Consider the following 21,489-nt stretch of genomic DNA (forward strand, 5'->3'; position numbering starts at 1 on the left):
ATCAGAGGTGAAAAGAGAATACATAGTAATGTGGCATTCATTAAAAGTAAACATGACGATCAGCAAACACATTCTTACAACTCAGAAGTCTATATTAATTCCTTAATATTCAGGACTTGGGTTACATTCCATGAACGTCACTCTAAATATTTTAAAGATCTAAAAATTACATTTGCAAACTGAAAAACGAAAGGGGGAAATGTACATTCTAATATTTTATTGAGACAACATTAGCTATACAGCGGCACCAAGCCAAAACATGTAACTACTTACTGTGCAGTCCTCCCTTCCTCTAATGTATATTACCCAAAGTGTCCACTAGGGGGAAACTGTTACAAAAGTAAAACATGAATGTTCTAAGATTGTTCACCTTCATAAGAGAGTAGTATCAATTGCTCATATGTAATGTCTTTTTATTGCTTGTAAAAGTGATGCATCAATTCTGACAATTGTGCAACAGCCACCAGGTGGGTTAGTAATATTTACTATTCATCCATAAACTTTTTAAGCAATTCAACTCACAATGATATAGATTTAAGAGAAACAACATTCCTTTAAGATTGAATTACTTCTCTAAACAAATACTAGATATTAAGCTAACTTATTTTTAAATAACATTTAACAATTTACACAATTACAACCCGTAAAACTTACATTTAATGTGAACACTTTATGTATATATTGCTTCCAACAACCTGTTTGCTGAGAGGACCCTTTTATTACTCAGATTTCAATGTTGCAGTTTAATATACTTTGTTTTACCTCATTTCAGGAGGCAATAAAGTGAATCATTCAGTCTTGTTTTTGAAGGGCAGCCACCCTACCATGATAACACTGTAAAAGAAAAAAGTTTTGCCTAAAAAATAAACAATCCGTAATAAAACAAACTAAATATGTTTGTACATTTTATTTGAATAGTTTTTTTTTTTTTTTTTTTCAAAACCTACAAGCAAAAAAATAATATTTCATATACAGAACTACTATTAAAAATAAACATCACATTCTATAAATGTTTAAACCCTGGGAGAACACAAGGCACATTCTGTAAATTATGAACATTGTTAGCTTTCACAAGGTCTCATATCTGACAACTATCTTATTATATATACTGTTTAAAAAACATCAATGTCTATACTTTAAGGATGCTTCATATAACAAATGCTGTATTTAAAAAAAAAAAAAAAAAAAAAAAAAAAAACACATCTGGATTACAATGATGTGCCTAAAGTATGTTTACTAAAATATAACTTTAAACTCGATGTTTAACGTTTTTGTGCTTTAGTGCATTTCCACAGTTAGACCTGAGTGATTAAAAAAAAAGAAAGAAAACAGGCCTCTCATGACTCACCTTAACCTTAATGTTGACAATGTATTTGAAACAAAATGGAAGTCAAAACTTTTACGGGTGTTTTAATATTTGAGATCCAAAGTTTATAAAATGAAATCTAAAATTGTTAATGTCTTGAACACAATGGTATTTTTGCAACTCCTATAGCAAAAAAATTCAAAGTAGACAGTATCTGGGAATAATTTAGGCAGGGCAAGTGTACATTCATAGCCTTTCAGTGTTGTATTCTACACCATGCAACACAATTTAAACATTAACACTTTGGTTACACAGCAATGACATGTACAAACAGCTCCCAATCCAAGGTGACAATACAGGCATTTGGATGTAAACCCACTGTTCAATATAAACTCATACTGTGACAGTATAAATCTGGCCAATCGTTTTTCCTAATACAAGCAAGGTATATTTTTTAAACTGTTTTAATTTGGTGACAAAACAAATAGAGCTACAATTTTGACATGGTATTATTACATAAAATACAGTACAAATTATAACATACCGACTCTTGGTGCCAAGGATTTTCACATCAAACCTTTCTACTGTCTACTCTTTGAAAGATTTGACATTTAATGCAGGGGAATACAGTGCACCTCGTACTGAGATCTTACATTGCACAGTGGAATCTGTAAAGGTCACCATTACATTTTATTCAGTCAATTTATGCAAAATGACTGGCACAAGTGTGAAAGTACGTATATCTGCAATGTAAAAGTGACTATCACAACACTAAGTAACATGTATTAAAGAAGGTTGCTGTAAAACAGGTCACATGGAGACTACACTTATAACCTTTGTCTGCAACAGTCATTTAAATCAAATCACAGATTCCACTGCCCATTGGACTGGGGTTACATTTAAGCACTGGCAACGTTATTATTGTATCTTCAAAGAATACTGTGCATATGCCAGTTAAAATATTTAAATTGTTTGGCATCACGCATGGAATAAACTAAAGTCACCATATTTTAAACACAGTGGAGAAACAAGAGCAAACCGGCAATCGCCAGCTACCACTACAGTATTTATGTGCTACTGACATTGTGAAAAATCAGTGCAATGTTTTTACAAAAAACTTAAAATGTATGCACCGGTGAGCTAAAAAAACTGCAGTGCATTACTTCTTCCCATGGGAGAAAGACAGTATTTGTTTACCACTAGGAGTGGCTCTAGATTATGTTTTAAAACGGTTGTGACTTAAAAAGTTATGCAAGCGAGTATGCACACTTGTACTAGAACATTAGAATGAGCTGCTTGTTACCCATGTGTTCTACTTAAAGTTGTTTACAAAATCAATGTATTTGAACAAAACCACTTGGATGTCTTACTTGGAAAAGCAGGAACGCCCTCAAAAAGTTAATGGCTAGGCAAAATGGTAAACATAAGGGAATGGTTAAATGAAAAAAAAATCTCTTTAGCACTTAAAACACAATAACATATACAGCAATGTATAAATTGTAATGTTATGCTGAACTTTACAAATTGAGATGGTTGCTTTTGACATTTTACCACACTTTATGTAGCGTTTCAATTTTAGAAACCAGTACTGTATCAGCAAGGGTAAAATCCAGTACACTATGTTCGACTCAACACACAACAGAAGTGTAAATTTTGTACAAAGTGCAGCTAATGTCTTGAACGGCCTCCTTCAAAAGCATGATGTTCCTCGTGAGCTGTAAAGGGGAGGAAAAAAAAAAAAAAAGATATATTATAATTGCCATATACTGAACATAAACAAAGCATCCCCAGACAGAATACTCCAAGTGGGATGGTGGCTCTGATCGAATGGTTTGTAATAAAATGTGAAAAAGTTATTTCTGAACACCTGTATAGAAAGGTAATTGAGAATTAAGACTTCAGCTGTGTACCCATTGTGAAAACACTATAAATGGTTTGTATCACTGATATTGCCAAATGTGGCAGTGAAATGCTTATTTTTACTAGACCACATTGGTCGTGGAACATTAACAAAAAATAAATACACCAGCTTATAAGACATTAACTCAAAGTGTATTTAAAAAGTCACATGACCTCTTTCTAGCAGCCATATTAGGTCAGAGTCAAAGTTGGAAACATTTACATGCAGGGTTTATTGAACCCAAACTCAGTAACCCCAGTGGTAATGAGGCATAGAACACATTTGTGTACTGTACTACAGCAATCACATTACCACAATATGGCAGCCATATTAGGGCACAGGTCAAAGGGAAATGTACCGTAGGATTATGCCAAAGCAGTTACAATAACATTGAAAACCTGACAATGTCATCTAAAACTGTTTCAGATATTAGCATTTGAAAATCAGCTTACAAAACCACATTTAAAAAATAAATAAATAAATAAATAAAACTACAACGTTGGGTGTGTTTACAGGGAGGAATGTGCAGAAACATTTGCAAATCCTACAGCAAGTTAATAGTTTAGAAAAAAAAAAAAAAAAGGCAAAACAGCAAATGACAGATTTTAAATACTTACGTTTATAAAATACTGCCTTAAAAGATATGTGTGGGAGAAGCTCATAGATCTTTCCTAAAATAGTTGCTTCACTTGCAAATGATGCATTTACGTTCCAGACTTGAACAACATCTTCTCGATCTCGGACACTAACACTGACACCAACAACTTCATCTTCTAAAAGAAAGAATAAGAAAACCACTTTCATTTCTTGTATACCAGCTTGCATATATACTGTAACTGTTAAACATGTGTCCTGCAGCAGGTACATAGGATTGTGGATGTACCATGCGTTTAGTACTGGAAGTAACCAACACCATCTACATCATGGGCAGCATAATCTTATAACACATCTATTGGTAACAGTCACAGAAAGTAGACTGGAAAAATGTCATCAAATTACAGGGAAGTAGTTTCAAAGACATTAATTAAAGGTATTTGACAGCGAGTTGGGGTGTGCCATCAAAATGCACTATTGACCACTTTACTAAAGTTTGACTGATACATAGTTTCCCTGATAGTACTGGGCAATATCGGTGTGGTTTTCTGAAAATACTGGCATTGGTAAAATCACCATCTAACTATGGATAGTCTGTACATACATTTTCAGATACAGTGGTTAATAATGAATATTCTTCCAGAAAATACTACAGATATCAACCTCAACAGTCCAACAAATCAGAACTGATTTAAATTTCATAGGAATTGGAGAAGAGATTTTCTAGATAAAAAATGCAAGTGTCATACATAAGAATATCCACCTTAATTCTAAACTTGTTTTGTAAAGTTAAAGGCAATCTTTACCTGATGCACAACAGTCTGCAAACTGTTCTCCAATAGTGGCAAGTAATAATTCTTTCCAAACTACAGTCTGCCATTACAAAACAGAAGGACAGAGAGTTACCCCAAAGTGCCTTTTTACTGCTTAATTAGCAGCAACAATAACAAAAAAAAAAAGGACCACAGCAAGCATAACATTTATAAATTGATAGATATCTCAGTTTAATTCAAACTGGAAATATGAGTGATAGACCTTTTTTTTTCGGTTTTGTGAACCCTGTGCAATTTATCATTCCAAACTTTGCATTTATTACACCGTGTCAAACAGTACCAAACAGTTAATGCTTGTTTTCATTACAGTATAAATAAAGGTAGTACATCTTAATGACCAGCTTTGTATGGCAAACATCTTTTTGTATATATAGTTAAGGCAAAGCATTGTTCCTGTTGACTACTGAAAATGCTCTTCATATTTCTATACATAAATGGAATTATGTGATTAAGAGATGAACCAGCAAGTAACACAAACATGCAACTGGGCTCCACAATTTAAAATCATGTCATTAATAAGCAGATGTCTTTTGAACACATACCGTACTTTCTTTAGGTACTTTCATCTTCCATACTCCTCCTTTTGAATTGCTTTCTTCTTCCCTGTAAAAAGAATGGCAGATGCAGTGGGGGAGGGGAGGAGGGTCTGTATTTTGGTTCACTGCCTTATGCAAACCAAAAATTTTAATAAACAAAATAAATAAATAGACTTACCATAGCGGCCGCCTTTCTCCTCGCATTAAGTGGTAACTGCACCTCAGAGGCAGATAAGACACTTGAGGAATATTATTATAAACACCCCAGAAACTCTAGAAATTGAAAAAGAAAGATATGTGCTTATGCTGTACAGAGGAATCATAATGAACTCCTGGACTAAAGGACCGGATGTCTCAGTGCAACGTAAATGGAGGAAACACTGCAGGCCTTTCATCTCTACATTGCAGTTCATCAAAATATGTGTTTTTCTGAAAGAAGATTAAAAAGCAATGGAGCTGGATAGTAATGGCAGTATATGGTAGACTTCTAAATCCTTAAATAGCTGAGTACGTGCTGTAACATTTTTCTGCCATGTGGTTAAAAGTGTTAGCAAGGCAAATTGCATGAATGATATTGACTACAGAGTAAACTGGCTTGATTCAGATCCCATTCCAAAAAACCCAAACAAAAAACACACAAAACTGTGCACAGCTACTGGTTGTTTCTAAGCTGTGCAATACTGGAAAATGTCAGTGTACTTTGTGTAGGAGTAACAACGCTGTATAATAGTTTATTATTGAGCTACCAAGGAATAGTTTTGCAGGAAGTTACAGAATCCAAACAGCTCTAATCAAATGCTGCACATTAAAATGTCAAAGTACTATCAAAAGGCACTGACACTAATGTTCTGCTTACTTCATATTGTAATTATTCAGGCATCCTAGTTACATAGACGCTTTAAAAGAACACACCACACAATATATTGAAATGTCTGTAATTTATGTGCAATTATCTGTGTTTAAACCAAACTCCACTAGAGTGAACAACCAACATCAATGCTTTTTGTAAAAGTACCCAGCAATATTCCCATTGTAAATATGACTTATCTGTTACATTGTTTGCCATTAACACAGTTGTATTAATACTATTTTATAATGTACATTTTGCAATAAACTTTTTTTGGCAAGAAAAAAAGATACCTTTACATTTGCATAAAAAAGTTTTAAATGTGCAGCTTTATCTTGCTGTTTGAGGATACAAGAGATAAAATGCTTAGTTTTCTGTAGTTGCATTGCTCAATACAAATGACCATGTGCATTACTATAAAAAATCCAGCAGATGGCACACACTTAAGTGGTCTTATAAATGACACTTCAAAATAAAGGCTCTCCTGTTTGTCACATGTACATCTTGTACACCATGGTATTTAAAAAAAAAAAAAAAAAAAAGGAGGGAACAATTTCATCTCAGATGGATTAAGAGGCTTCTACAGCAGCAAGTACAAGTTGGACACACATACGTAAAAGATAAGGACAGGGATCACCTTATGCCTCCAGTTATATACAGTACAGGCACCTTCATTATACTTACCCGTCACATGTTCCACAGCAGGAGATAATGGTGAACAAACGACCAATAATTATATATAACAATAATAATCATAATAATAATAATAATAATAATAATAATAATAATAATAATAATAATAATAATAATAGTTTGAGAACAGGCGACAGATTCATTTGCAGTCTCGTCATTTCGACAACAAAGGCTGTTATTCATTTAGAGTTGTCTGATTTATAAGCACTGACATAACCAGGTCAGCAATCAAGCAAATACCATTACAGCAATCCACCTGTCAGACAGCATCTGTAAACCTCACAGCTCTCCTGTATACTGGACTATATGGCACCCAGTTGTACCACTACTTGCATCAGCTTGTACTTGCACTGAACTGCTCCATACCTTGCAGGATTCTACTACTGCTCTTAATTATAACTACTTCCTGTATCTTGTATTTGACTTTACTCTTACAGGTATCTCTAGTCATGTTTTTTGTAATTGCTCTTATTTGAACTCATTCTCATCCATTCATCATACTTACGTGCTCATACCGGACTTTACTTCTATAAGCAAATAGTTTTAATATAAGTTAACTGCTCTTAGTCCAACCTGCTCTTGCATGTAATTTACTGTATTCTCTATTTTTTGCTCTTATTTGAATTTGATCTTTTGCTACCAATTGTATTGTACATTACAACTGCTCTTCTGTAATGTGATATTCTGAAATGTGATACCTGAACTGATACTTTGTAATGTGACACTCTGTAACAATTCTAAGTCACCCTGCATAAGGGTGTCTGCTAACAACAACAACCACCACCACCACCACCACAACCTAGTAACCCAATTCAAGCCTGTCCCATTTACAATCAAAACCTTACCTGTACTGTTTGAACCGTGTAGATCTTCTTTAAGTTAGATACACACTCAGCTGCTGTAGCTCCAGGTAATGACCTACAAAACACATCACAAAACAAAAACACAATTACACAATAAACTGTATATGCTTCCAAATTGTTGTCTTCGAGAACAGAAATTGTTTGTAGTACTGTAGTACCAGATGTTGGCCACTACAATAAGCTCATACATTTTCTAGCCAGCAGACCACACTTCTAAGTTAGTTTTCTTTATCAAAATTAAAAAAAAAAAAAAAAAAAAAAAAAGAATCTCTGACATTTACAACAGACTTTAAAAAGAAAAAAAAGAAACTGCAAAGCATGTGCTGCATAGTAATAGGTGTAATTACAGGGAACACAGTGTATATGGACCGCAGGGTATGAGAAACAACCACTGTGTTCATTTATAACCAAATAGATTCTTAAATGTGTGTGTGTGTGTGTGTGTGTGTGTGTGTGTGTGTGTGTGTGGTATATATATATATATATATATATATATATATATATATATATATATATATATATATATAATGCAAACGTTAACATATCTTGAGAACTGTATGTGATCCACGTCTTTTTTTTAATGATTTTACATTGGTAAAGTAAATGATGTCGTCATTGGTATCCGATTTTCTGCTAGATATCTATCAGAAGTCAGTCAATGTGGCCTTTAATTCCTATTAAGGTAGATCCCAAAGACATTTTTAAATTTAATATCTCTGACCTGCTGCTCATTAAAAATATTTTTGAAACCGCACAGAAACCAGAGATGGAATTGTGTTCCTGTAATTCACTGAAGAAGCCCATCTATTATTATTATTTTTTTTTTTTATAATACATGTATTTTTGTATTTAATGTGAGGGAATACTTCAACTAGCACACACCATTTTATTTTTGTTAAATATTTCAAAAAGCTTCTGCTAGATAGATCAATCATAATTTCAATAACATACTTATTGGTTGTCGGCAGAATAATCATGTTTTTTTATCAGCTGTTTAATGTTAAAGCAACATGCACTTATCAGACCGGAGACAGTGTGTCCGTTTTGCACTATTGTGTCTTCACACTATGCATGATAATCAATTACACACACAAAAAAAAATTCTAAATAATTTGTCCAAGTCTGTATCTTGATTTTGTAATTTGTCAGGAAACAATAAGGATACAATATTTGAATATTTAGCTCTTAGAAAGCATCTTTCTGATGGTCTTGCCTCTTGAAGCCTACAGTGCAGCCGTCTGTTACCAAGGGAGGCACGGAGCATGAACCAAGCCCCAACCCCCCAACCACACCCCCCACAGCAAAAAATGTTTATTCTAGACCTTCTACTGCTGTCAGCAAAACCAATTAAAGACCTACAGGCTCAAATTTGCCAAGCCATGCTAAAGTAAAGAGCACACTGCAAGAATACCATATGGAACCTACTGTACGTCAGGTTTACTGTCACCTCAACTTTCTACAAATATTTCATCATGTTGATTTTAGCCAGATTTTAAAAAACATCAGAGGTCACAGTTGACGTGCAATACATCAAGGCGCTGCTATCTATATGGCATAGTGCCATGAAATACCTGCCACAGTAAGTTACATTTGTGCAGTCTGTATCCAACAATCCCCATAAACAAGACAAGGAAAAAAAGATAATTAACAGGTATACACCACAAGGGGGAGCTAAATGTACAAGAAAGCTTAATGACGAAGAGGGGAGAGTCCTCATTGGATTTTTGAAATGCTTGGCAACAACATTTAAAACAATACAGATGCACCTTTTTGATCAAAGTGTTTTGTAGAATAACACTAATATAAAAAAGGTAATAAAGTGATTTAGTGGGACACTGGGAGATAATCACCAAACAAGGGAAATGACCAGCCTCTTAAACAGGTTGACAGAGATAGTTATATATTACATTTCTTATTCAATATTTTTTAGCTGACCATGCCACAGAAAAAAAAAAAAAATGACAGAATCAAATTCGGGGGTACTTTCATTGAAAATGCTAAAGAAGCATACCATTCATTTACCTGCTTCTAATGGTCATGTGGTACATTCCTAGAATATATTGGCCATTGAAGAGGATCGCAGAAACCAAGAAGATGAGATGGGGGTTCATATGTTGTCCGCAGGTTTTGAAGATAAACTGGGATTGACTAAAATCTTACTTTGGTCATAACAGGCTACACCCTATATTGTATTTCACTACGAAAAGAAGAATAACATAAACCCATTTAGCTCATCAGGAAGGGAGCGCTCACATTTTGTTTTTAAAGTGTGCTTTTAAGTGTTCACTTTAAGGTGCCAGCTATTTTTTTTTTTTTTATTGTTTTGTTGCATTTACTATTATAATACACATCTTCATTTAAATCACATTGGGCTAAATTCTCAGTTACTCTTAATTGTCATTAGCATAATTCTTTCAAGGAGAAACGTATCCAATAAAGTTACCAAACCAGATATAAACAACTACGACTTAACTTAAGAATGTGTTGGTAGTCATAAGTGGTTTCTTATTGTTTTAGACTTGTAATGGTGTTTTTTTTTTTTTGTTTTCCCATATAAAAATTTAATTAGCAATTTGGAGTAAATATCTTTGAGAATCCAGCCTACGGAGTTGTGACGTGTCCGAGACACACTTTTTTTGTGTGGGTGATGCAACCTGTATACAGCATGTGCCATGGATTAAGGGTCAGTTTCCCAGCCAAAATAATGATAGCAGCTTTTGTTAATAAAAGATGATTGATCAAAAATGCATCAAACTAGCATACTACACTTACTGCGCTAGATACTAGTCTTTATTACTTTAAATACCAATCATTAAAAAAAAAAAGAACCATGAGAATTTATTTTATTTTTTATATAGATTCATATCATCAAAAAATAGTTATTTACTTTGCATACGAAGCTGCATAGTTTCTTCCAGGATGACAGCATAAACAGCTTGAAAAAGCATGGTTTCATTTCAGGGAACCCTACCAGCCGATGACAAGTTGTCAAAGCTGACAAAAATCCCCTGGATAGGTTTATAGTCACTGTTGTCAAGCTGTAGTGTTTTAGGAATAAAGCATACTTTTAATTAAATCAGCTAACTTGGGTGAATGTGTTCCTTACCAGATTAAATGTCACACACCCTCAGTAAAAATCTATTTTCAATTTGGAAAACAGTCTTTTGCAACTTTATACCTTAGAGTTCATCTGGTTTCACATTGCACTTTTGCAAGCATACTGGTGCTGTTATGCACCAATCAGCATACGTTTATATTGCTGTAAATACCAATGGACAGTTTGCATGGATGGTTTTACCAGAGACAGATGTTGCAGAAATAAGTGTAAATATTGTATGTGACTGTGTGATGTTGTCAATTTGTCCATACACTGCCTTCCATCATTGCTCACATACTGCAAGATGCTTGTGACTTGGTTCAGTATAACTAAGTGAACTGCTTGGTTTCTCAGTGTAAAAGTTCCTACTCCAAATTAAATGAGATCACTAATTCATGGGAATATCTGTATATCTTTTGATATTAGACTTTCCATTTCTGTTCCCTGTACTCTGACTGACCCTTTTCTTGATGGCCTGTAAAATTAAAGCAATAAATCTCTAGGAATATTACTACAAGCACCAGCTTCAAGAAGCACCAAATTCAAGAACACAGGTAGATTTTCACATACCCAACTTCTCTCAATAACGTGAGCTAAAGAATTAACACAAGTTCATTTAGGTTGAAATGTAACGTTGGTCATTATATATTATATAATTAAGGGCACAAACCAGCGTCATCTTCAGAAACAAAATAGCCAGGAACTGTATCTGTTCTCTATTGTATCAACTCAAGCTGGCAACATTAGTAGTCACAACACCACACTGATGCACTCTCATAATTAACTGCTGGAGCTGTATATAGAAGACCGTTACGTAAATTGTTTGTTGTTTACAGAACGAGGGTATCACAGAGGTCATCGCTACATTTTCTAATGGATACAACGCATACATGTATTAAAGTCTATCTACAGTGGTAGGCGTAGGCCTATTGTCTAAGCATGCTTTAACTAATCTAAAATTATAATTGCCCGTTTTACTTTCAAAGTTTTAAATAGATAAGTATAGGCCTGTCTAGTTGCTATGTGCTTTGGTTTACATAAGCAGTGCGAATACCACTGGCGTTGTTTACGAACATGTATATTTTGGATTTCCATTCACAAATCTTTACACTTGTCAGATTATCTGTTTCAAGAATGCTGTTTATTATTGACAGCTTGCATAATGACTCGGCCATTAGGCCGACACAAAACAAACGCTCACGTTTTACTATCTGTGTTTGTTACTTTTTCGTTTGGCCCTTTTTACTTATACATTTTCCAACAGAACATTGGTCATTTAAAGTTAAAAACACAGAGCAGAGCTGCCGTTTGTGTTAACACTACAGAGTACAAGTAAATCCAGACTCACCTATCAAGCCAAAATGTCCATGGAGAATGGAGAGGGAGGGCTGTACCGTCTTGATCATTGCTGGTTAGATTTTCCAGTTCTTTCTCGTCGATGTGAATGTTATTTTCAGGGTCATTCATCGGGCTGCTTTGTGTTTCTGATTTTAACTGCAGATTTGGAGCTGCAGGAAGCGCCATTTTTGTATAAAACAAGTAGTTAGGGGGAATAATTTATATTAACACCAACGGCACTTCCAGATCCGGAGACACTACTACTGCCGCCGCCGCTGACTCACCGCCTCTGCCTGTAGAGCCACCAGCACAACATCAACAGAATGACGTCATTGGGCTTTCACTGCTGCTCTGTTACTTTTACGCAGGACGTCCTAAACCGTCGACTTCCATATCAGCCATGACATCACTTGCTATAATAACCAACTGCGTTTAACTGACACAGGAAAATAACATTCTTCTTATCGGAATATATATTCACGTTAGATAACGTTCCAGCTTTTAAGATGCATTTTAAACTTTAATGTTTAACCCTACATGCACAACGTGGTCAATCTGAAACACCTGATTGGCTGTGCGTTTGTGTTCGTACTTGGTTGATGCTACTGCTTACACGAGATCAAAGGTGCATTGTGTCTGTTAGAGGTAATTAATCAGTGCCTATGGTAAAAAAAAAAAAAAAAAAAACATAAATAAAACAAAACAACAACATTTAATTAGGTGGCTGAAAATACAAGAATTTCACTTTGATCTTTCTGTTTCTTGTCTGGCTTAAGGCTACAATTGGAACATATTTCTACAGCAATTGACAGTAGCTAGAGGCTTTTGCACGATTGATTCGGTTATATGCAATATTCCCTGGCCAAACTGGCTTTCTACTATAGAAAAACTAAACAGTGAGCATACAGCACAGCTGTGAGTTTGAATGATTAATTGATTTTGCAAATTGTATTCTTGATTCCTTGTACTGTATTCTGTAATATAACAAAGTCGCATCTCCCTGACACAAGTTTCAGGAACGGTGGACAGCAATTAAATCTGGCTTTGAAATACATAGATGGTCCCTTCCTGAGTCACCAGTAACACTGGACTGGCCCTCCATTAATATCCACAAAAAGAACAACATACCCCAGGGCTGTATCCTTCTCTTGCTGCTCAAAAGGCCACAGAATCACACCAGCACACAATCACAGTCACACCAGCACACAATCACACCAGCACACAATCACACAATAACAATCACACCGGCACACAATCACACCAGCACACAATCACAATTACACCAGCACACAAGCACACCAGCACACAATCACAATCACACCAGCACACAATCACAATCACACCAGCACACAATCACACCAGCATACAATAACAATCACACCAGCACACAATCACACCAGCACACAATCACACCAGCACACAATCACAATCACACCAGCACACAATCACAATCACACCAGCACACAATCACACCAGCATACAATAACAATCACACCAGCACACAATCACACCAGCACACAATCACACAATCACACCAGCACACAATCACACCAGCACACAATCACACCAGCACACAATCACAATCACACCAGCACACAATCACACCAGCACACAATAACAATCACACCAGCACACAATCACACAATCACACCAGCACACAATCACACCAGCGCACAATCACACCAGCGCACAATCACACCAGCACACAATCACACAATCACACCAGCACACAATCACACCAGCGCACAATCACACCAGCGCACAATCACACCAGCACACAATAACACCAGCACACAATCACACCAGCACACAATCACACCAGCACACAATAACAATCACACCAGCACACAATAACGCCAGCACACAATCACACCAGCACACAATAACAATCACACCAGCACACAATAACGCCAGCACACAATCACACCAGCACACAATAACAATCACACCAGCACACAATCACACAATCACACCAGCACACAATCACACCAGCGCACAGTAACACAATCACATCAGCACACAATCACGCCAGCACACAATAATGCCAGCACACAATCACACCAGCACACAATCACACAATCACACCAGCACACAATCACACCAGCACACACACAATCACACCAATCACACAATCACACCAGCACACAATCACACAATCACACAATCACACCAGCACACAATCACAGTCACACCAGCACACAATCAAACCAGCACACAATCACACAACCACACAATCACACAATCACACCAGCACACAATCACACCAGCACACAATTACAACCATAACAGCAACATTACAGCCGTGATTGTGGCTCATCCCAGGGATGGAGTTTCGCTCCAGAGAAAATGCAGGGTTAGTCTTCACCTACATGTGAATGTTTGCAAAATACTGGGGCAAATAATGTGTACTAGGGAACCAGATTTTTGTATCTAACATTCTGAATGAAAAGCTTGTGTGTGTGTGTGTGTGTGTGTGTGTGTGTGTGTATATATATATATATATATATATATATATATATATATATATATATATATATATATATATGTGTGTGTGTGTGTGTGTGTGTATATATATATATATATATATATATATATATATATATATATATATATATATATATATATATATATATATATATATATATATATATATATATATATATATATATATATATATATATATATATATATATATATATACTGTATATGAAACCTAATACAGGTATAATGATTGTATCTATGTATGCAATATACAATAAATTTGTACATTGCATTTAGAATTTATTTATTCTGAATAATGCATACAAATTCAATCTCATCTCTACAGCCCACTGCACATACACGGCTGCTCGACTGTGTAAAATTAGAACTGTAGCTTTAAAAATGTAGTTGCGTGATAATCTCGAGGTGGTGCCTGTGCGATCACACTAAAACGATTGCATAAAAGCTTTAAAAAAAAAAAAAAAAGATGAAAGCTTTAGATGCATTTTGTAAGGTCCTGTATTTTCCCGGCGACATGCATTAAAAGAAGAAAAAACAGCTTCAGATCATAAAGTCGCTGAGGGTTAGTTCAACTGTATTTCTATCTGTATCACATTTGATGCTGTTTCTTCTTTCTCTGCGCAGCCTCAATCATACGTTAAAGTCTTCCTATAAATTGCAAGGGACAGTCACCGGAAGTTCAGCTCCGTGACAGCTGCAAAAATAAAAGGTACATTTAAAATGTATTTATTTATTTATTTATTTTACTCTGCTGGGCGTGTTTGACACTGTATAACTACAGTGTAATGTTACTTTAAATATGCAACACGCGTTGGCTTATGCTCTACAGAGCAATGCTATCTTGCTTCTGAGCAATTTGTTTCACAAGGCAGAGTGAATGAAAATGCAGACAAAATGTTTTTATTTTTTTTTTGTTGACTGTATTTTTTTATTTTATTTTATTTTTTTTTCAAGAATAACAGATAATAGAATCGCGTGAGGACTACCTGTATTTTAAAACGAGGTACGGCGTGGTCAACCGATTTCAATTTTTACATGGACATAATTTCATAATGAAGAAGAATAAAAAAACGTATGGAATGTTCATTTGGGGTTTTGTGAGAGGAAGATAAGGGAGTCATTTTTTTTGTGAGCTAATTGTAACAATGCGCTGGACTCCGGTTTGTAATGGAACAGACCCTAAATACATGGAGAATATAAATGTTTAGACAGCCCCAACAATGACGAACGATGTTACACAGACTGGCTAAACATTCGTTTTATATTAATACACGAATGGAATAAAACGGCGTTCTTGTTATAACTGGGATGATAGAGTCTGTGCGATTGTTAATTGTTTGGCTGCATAGATGGCGAACGCAAGTGAGGTTGGAGAAAGGAACACTTCGCTTCAAAATTATGCCTTTACATCTTCTGCTGTGAAGCTGGCATCCCTCGGGTTGATTATCTGTATTAGTCTGGCAGGGAATCTGGTTCTTTGTTTCCTCATATTAAGAGACCGAAGCTTGCATCGGGCTCCTTATTACTTTCTCCTGGATCTCTGTCTGGCTGATATAATAAGGTCTTTTGTATGCTTTCCTTTTGTGATGATATCCATCAACAGTGGTTCAAGCTGGAGCTATAGCATAATTAGCTGCAAGATCATTGCATTTGTGGCTGTTCTTTTCTGTTTCCACGCTGCATTTATGCACTTTTGCATCAGTGTAACTAGATACATGGCTATTGCACATCATAGGTTTTATTCCAAAAGGATGACTCACTGGACCTGTGTGGCTGTCATCTGTATGGTTTGGACCCTCTCTGTAGCAATGGCATTCCCTCCTGTGTTTGATGTGGGCACTTACAAATTTATCCGGGAGGAAGAGCAGTGCATTTTCGAGCATCGCTATGTTAAAGCCAACGACACCTTGGGGTTCATGTTGATGCTGGCAGTCATAATAGGTACCACACATGTGGTGTACCTTAAAATGCTCTTCTTTGTTTATAACCATCGTAAAATGAAACCTGCTCAGTTAATTCCTGCAATAAGCCAAAACTGGACCTTCCACGGACCGGGGGCCACTGGGCAAGCAGCTGCCAACTGGATAGCAGGTTTCGGACGAGGTCCGACACCGCCAACATTGGTGGGCATCAGACAGGCTACCCACAATCAAAACAAGAGGCTTTTGGTCCTGGAGGAATTCAAGACGGAAAAAAGGATCAGCAGGATGTTCTATATGATTACCCTTATTTTCTTGCTGCTTTGGTCTCCATATATCATAGCCTGCTACGTTAGAGTGTTTGTTAAAACGAATAGCGTACCACAGGTCTATCTCACGGCCGCTGTGTGGATGACATTCGCACAGGCAGGTATTAATCCCATTCTGTGTTTTATACTTAACAAAGAGTTAAGACTTTGTTTCAGAACCCATTTCCCCTGCTGTCTGAGCACACAAACAACAATGGAGCCATATTATGTTATATAACTCTAGAAAACCTAGTTTTTGTGTCATTCATGGGTTTCGTAAATGAAAGGGCTTATGGTTGTTTGGTTCCTTATATATATATATATATATATATATATATATATATATATATATATATATATATATATATATATATATATATCTTTGGGGCAACTAGACTTTACAGTAAATGTTGCCATTGACAGGTAAACAAAAGAGGTGAAGTCTTGTTTATTTTAAAAGAACATTTGTTTTACAATTAATTGTCAGTTTGTGAAAATATTATAAAAAAGTAGACTCCTAACACAACATGTATTCCACTTACTGCATACTGTTGACAAGGCTACTTATTGTATAGATGTAAATATTGTACAGTTATTTTTAGCTTTTACTGATGTATTATCTTTGGTAGGATTTCTTAGCTTTTCTTTGTGAGGGCAAGTTATTTAAAAAAAAAAAAAAAAAATCAAATTAAAATTTTACATTGTTGTTTTAAAATGGAAATATTTAAATTGATTTTTCATAAATGTGTTGAATGCTACCTTTGATATTCCCTTCAAAATTAGACGCAGACATTTGGTTTTTTTTAAATGCAAATAAAAAAAAAAATACACAACTTGCCTCTAAACTGTGGAAAGGTGTATATCAGCCATGTTTTGACTTGACAATTAAAGGAATCAAATTTAGAAAATGCTTGCTTAGTAATGTAGGAAAGGCCACGGATAAAGCCTGAGAAAACATATCCAGTACACAGCAAATTCAGTTAATTACTGTTATTCATGTCTTCAAGCAAATATGTCTCGTGATCATGTTCAGTTGTGTAGTAAAATACTATTCCTAAAATTCCTCTGTACTTTTACCTTATTCTTCCATCATGCCTATAATAATATAAAAATGGTTCAGCTGTACACACCCAAACACTTCCCCTAATGAGCCTGCTTTTCACTGTCTTGAGAATATGGTCTTTAAAATATTATCTTCAAACTTTTTAAAGGTGAATTTGTTTTCTTTTTTCCACCAGTTGGTGTTTTTGGACAACATCAACATGATCTGTGTAACACAGCAGCATTTTTACTGGTTAATGTTCAATTTTTTTTTTTTTTTTTTAAAGTAAACATACTGCCATCTGTTGGTTAAGAGTGGAACTTCAGATGATAATGCTACATGATGTAATGCACTTTTTAGAAAGGGTGTTGAAACATGCTTATTGTAGTCAGGGCATTTTCACTCTGGTTTTGGACTCCCATCAGCTGGACAGTAAATTCGAATTTTGAAACATCTTCCCAACTCTTAGCAGGTTTGATGCAAAGCGTTCATATAACTCGATTGAAGCTGTCAGTCAAATGCATTTAAAACAGAAAAAAAAAAAGTTACATTTTTCTGAATAATCAGGTATACAGGCAAAGCAACTGAAAACATAGCAGAGTACTGTACAGTATGTACCTCCTAATTGGAGTCCTGCACCTTTGCTGTTGAAAGGACTCTCAGGCACCGTAAGGGCCCTTTGGAAACAAGCGAAGCTAAAGACTTTGTATTGCTTATCTCAGATTCACTTCTGTTATTTATTTACATTAAACATTAAGAATATCTATTACCATACATGATCTCCACTGTCTACCATATTCCACAACATTTAGCCTATATGTATGTGATTACATGTGTACAGCATGTGTTTATGTGTGTATGGAAAATATGAGCTTATATACATTATGTACATTTACGACTGTATCATTTTCTTGGTTAATTTCCATGAATCCACCAAGTAGTTATTGTATTATAACAATTCTGCCAGTCCTTTCAATCACAAAGTCTTTTGCATTGTTCACAGGGCCTAATGCCTTTCCATGGGCAAAGTACATGTGTTGGAAATAATAATTACACAGGCAAATAGTTTTCATTGTATCTGCTATAAGCTTTCATTTGTGGGAGGGGTCATATTTGCATTATTGATCTCTCACCTAAACTTATGTCACCCTTTATTGCTTGTTGTACACCACCTAATACATTTATCATAATCTAACAATTGATATGGAGCTTAATCTACACGAATACATCAAGGCAAGAACTCATGAGCATCAAACATTATTGCTCCCTCTATTGGTGTGTGCACTTTGATTTGAAACCAGCCCCCTTATGGTGAAGAGGTGGGTCAGAGCAGGTTCTTAACCTGCCATATTGCCTTTGTTTATTGTACGAACCATTCATTTTGCATTGTACTTTGGGATTCGATTTAAAATGTTTCTCTAAAGGACTCAAATTTGAACCAAACATTTAAAATAAATGAGCAGGCATTTCTAATTACAGTGTCCATTTTATTCATAATGGGTTGACATGGCCTACACTAGTAAACATAATTAGAGAGGATAGAAATCTCTTGTGACAATGTGGTGACATGACAACCTGTGAGTCGAATATCTACGTGATGGAGCCTAATTGCAGCCTGGTATTTAGTGACTTTAATAGCGCCCAACTGCTTCTGATACTCCTCCAGGGCTTGATTTGTTTTATTCAACAGGTTTTAGCTAATAAATAGAGGCTCTTGAAAATCTTTTAATGCTCAAAACACATTCATTACAGCATAAGAGCTTCTAAAACATGTTTTCTCAAACAGCCAATATTTTAAATAAATATTGTGGTCATAACAATTTATACTGTTATTACTGGTCTATGTTATATACAAGAATATCAGTGTCAGTATTCCCCCCAAAAAAGTGTATTATAATAAATTGATTAATAACAAATCTATAGCTGGTCAACAGTTCATCAATAAAGACAGTGTTCATATTATACCATAACAAGCTACTTAACTGTGTTACCCCTACCCCACCCCTCCAGGCCTCTTCAAATGTTTTATTGATTATGATATGGAATTATTATTTTTTTTTTTAATGAAAAGCCTTTCTGTTTTGAATAACTCACAGTTCAGAATTGTGGCAGGCACCACAACTCCCCACTGTAAAAAACAGGCTTCTACTATAGAGAAAAGCTAATTATAAGCTATGAACAAAATCCATGCAAATGATTTTCTTAAAATAAAACCTGGTGACAGTGATGGATTTTCAGCACTGTCCTCCTACTCAAGGTGCTCTTCCTACTGTGACCCACAATGACGTATTTTATCTTCTCAGTGTTGGATTAAACCCTTGTGATGATATTATGGACCAGTGGGATATTTTAGCCTTGATATAGTCAGAAAAATGTCTTGCAAAACAACTAAGCCCATTTGTCACACCTACACCTGTTAACATCCTAGGGCAGCAGAGTCACATCTCTGCATTGCTTGTTGGACCAGCTACTAACTGTGCAGAAAATAAGTTAGTTAGGGACAACTTATCATGTGAGCCTGCATTCCTGTCAAACTCCTGCCAAGGACTAAGTTTTATAGCCCTGTTTCTGAGGTATAGGCATCAGGTGTCGAACATCATATTTCAGTTTGAATAAGATTAGACTTAAACTTAAGCTGATAAATGTATCTTTTTTAAATTCTGTTTTGCATTTTGGTAATAATTCACATTTTAAAATAAACATTTTTTTAAGGGTCTGGTAAAAGTAAGTGTGTGTATGTTTGTATGTATGTCTTGATAATCGTGAACTATTGACTATCAAGAGTGCAAGAACATAATATAAAAATAACCAACATTACTTGACAATGGGGAAACTTGAAGGAAATATTCTGTATCTAAAAAAGCACAGTAGTGCATTTTTTATGCAGCAGAAACATACATGTTCCAAGTGTATTGTGAAACTACACTGCACGATATTCATTGTTCAAGCTTATTCAGTATACAGATTTAGCATAATTCTTAATTCATAAATGACATCAAATTCACGAGGAATAGCAATGAAACCATACAAATGAAGTGCACTACAGCTTTTACTCTGATACAGAAATGTACAACAGCATAAACATAAAATGACAAAAAAGTGCAGAACAGCATATTATGGTATAAGCTTATTTTTGCATAAAAATATACATTTTAATTTACAATAATCTTATGTTTTTTTTTTTTTTATTCTCTATGTAATGCGTTTACCTGACAAATGTTCTCATTTGTGCTAATTTGGAAACTTTTGTCTAAAATGTTTCTCATAAGTTGCAGAAAACTTTGATTCCAACAGAAGTAAATGGTAGCTGAAGAGCTCAGCTCATTTGGACAGGCTTTTTCACTTGTATTCAAGTGCAGACAACTTTTTATTAGAAATAAGAATAAGAAAAGAAAATGTACAGAAAGTAGGAATTCTTATTTGATACCTGAGACACTCAGGCATGGAAAAAGATACACATTTATGATCATATCTGTTTTATTGTATCACCTATAGAGACATTTTATAGATGAAGAATTAAAAAAAAAAAAAAAGGAATCTATCTGAACATCTGAGAAAGGTCACTTGTAAATAATAATTATAATAAATAACAAAACAAACAAACAAATAAATAAATAAATAAATAAAGAGTGCTGATTAAAATATATTGCTATGAACTAATTTGATGCACAATGTTAAAAATAAAGATTTACATTAAAAAAGGAATTTCCA

At 35.0% G+C, this 21,489-nt stretch overlaps 2 protein-coding genes across 2 annotated transcripts; one reads left to right on the forward strand and one right to left on the reverse strand.

Annotated features, from left to right (window-relative positions):
- Positions 1–956: 956 nt before the first annotated feature.
- LOC121298224 (eukaryotic translation initiation factor 4E type 3-like) lies at positions 957–12,318 on the reverse strand. Its single transcript, XM_041225206.1, has 7 exons — positions 12,018–12,318; positions 7,555–7,627; positions 5,348–5,442; positions 5,176–5,236; positions 4,607–4,673; positions 3,824–3,979; positions 957–3,021 (listed from the first exon to the last, which is right to left on the reverse strand). Exons 1-7 carry the CDS (start codon positions 12,191–12,193, stop codon positions 2,975–2,977), a joined length of 675 nt encoding a protein of 224 aa, XP_041081140.1. The 5' UTR covers positions 12,194–12,318; the 3' UTR covers positions 957–2,974.
- A 3,153-nt stretch (positions 12,319–15,471) lies between these two features.
- Positions 15,472–16,974, forward strand: LOC121298223 (probable G-protein coupled receptor 173). The gene has a single exon (XM_041225205.1). It carries the CDS (start codon positions 15,859–15,861, stop codon positions 16,972–16,974), a length of 1,116 nt encoding a protein of 371 aa, XP_041081139.1. The 5' UTR covers positions 15,472–15,858.
- Positions 16,975–21,489: the final 4,515 nt, after the last annotated feature.

The sequence above is a fragment of the Polyodon spathula genome, chromosome 23 (assembly GCF_017654505.1).
Source record: "Polyodon spathula isolate WHYD16114869_AA chromosome 23, ASM1765450v1, whole genome shotgun sequence".
Taxonomy (NCBI): domain Eukaryota; kingdom Metazoa; phylum Chordata; class Actinopteri; order Acipenseriformes; family Polyodontidae; genus Polyodon; species Polyodon spathula.

Bases quoted from the DNA above. Each gene is read 5' to 3' on its own strand.
- LOC121298224 (XM_041225206.1), bottom strand. From the start codon at position 12,193: ATGGCGCTTCCTGCAGCTCCAAATCTGCAGTTAAAATCAGAAACACAA. The intron at 4,674-5,175 runs GTATGTGTTCAA...TTGTAATGGCAG, and splicing joins AAGTACCTAAAGAAAGTACG to ACTGTAGTTTGGAAAGAATT. The intron at 3,980-4,606 runs GTAAAGATTGCC...TCTTTCTTTTAG, and splicing joins TGCAGACTGTTGTGCATCAG to AAGATGAAGTTGTTGGTGTC.
- LOC121298223 (XM_041225205.1), top strand. From the start codon at position 15,859: ATGGCGAACGCAAGTGAGGTTGGAGAAAGGAACACTTCGCTTCAAAAT.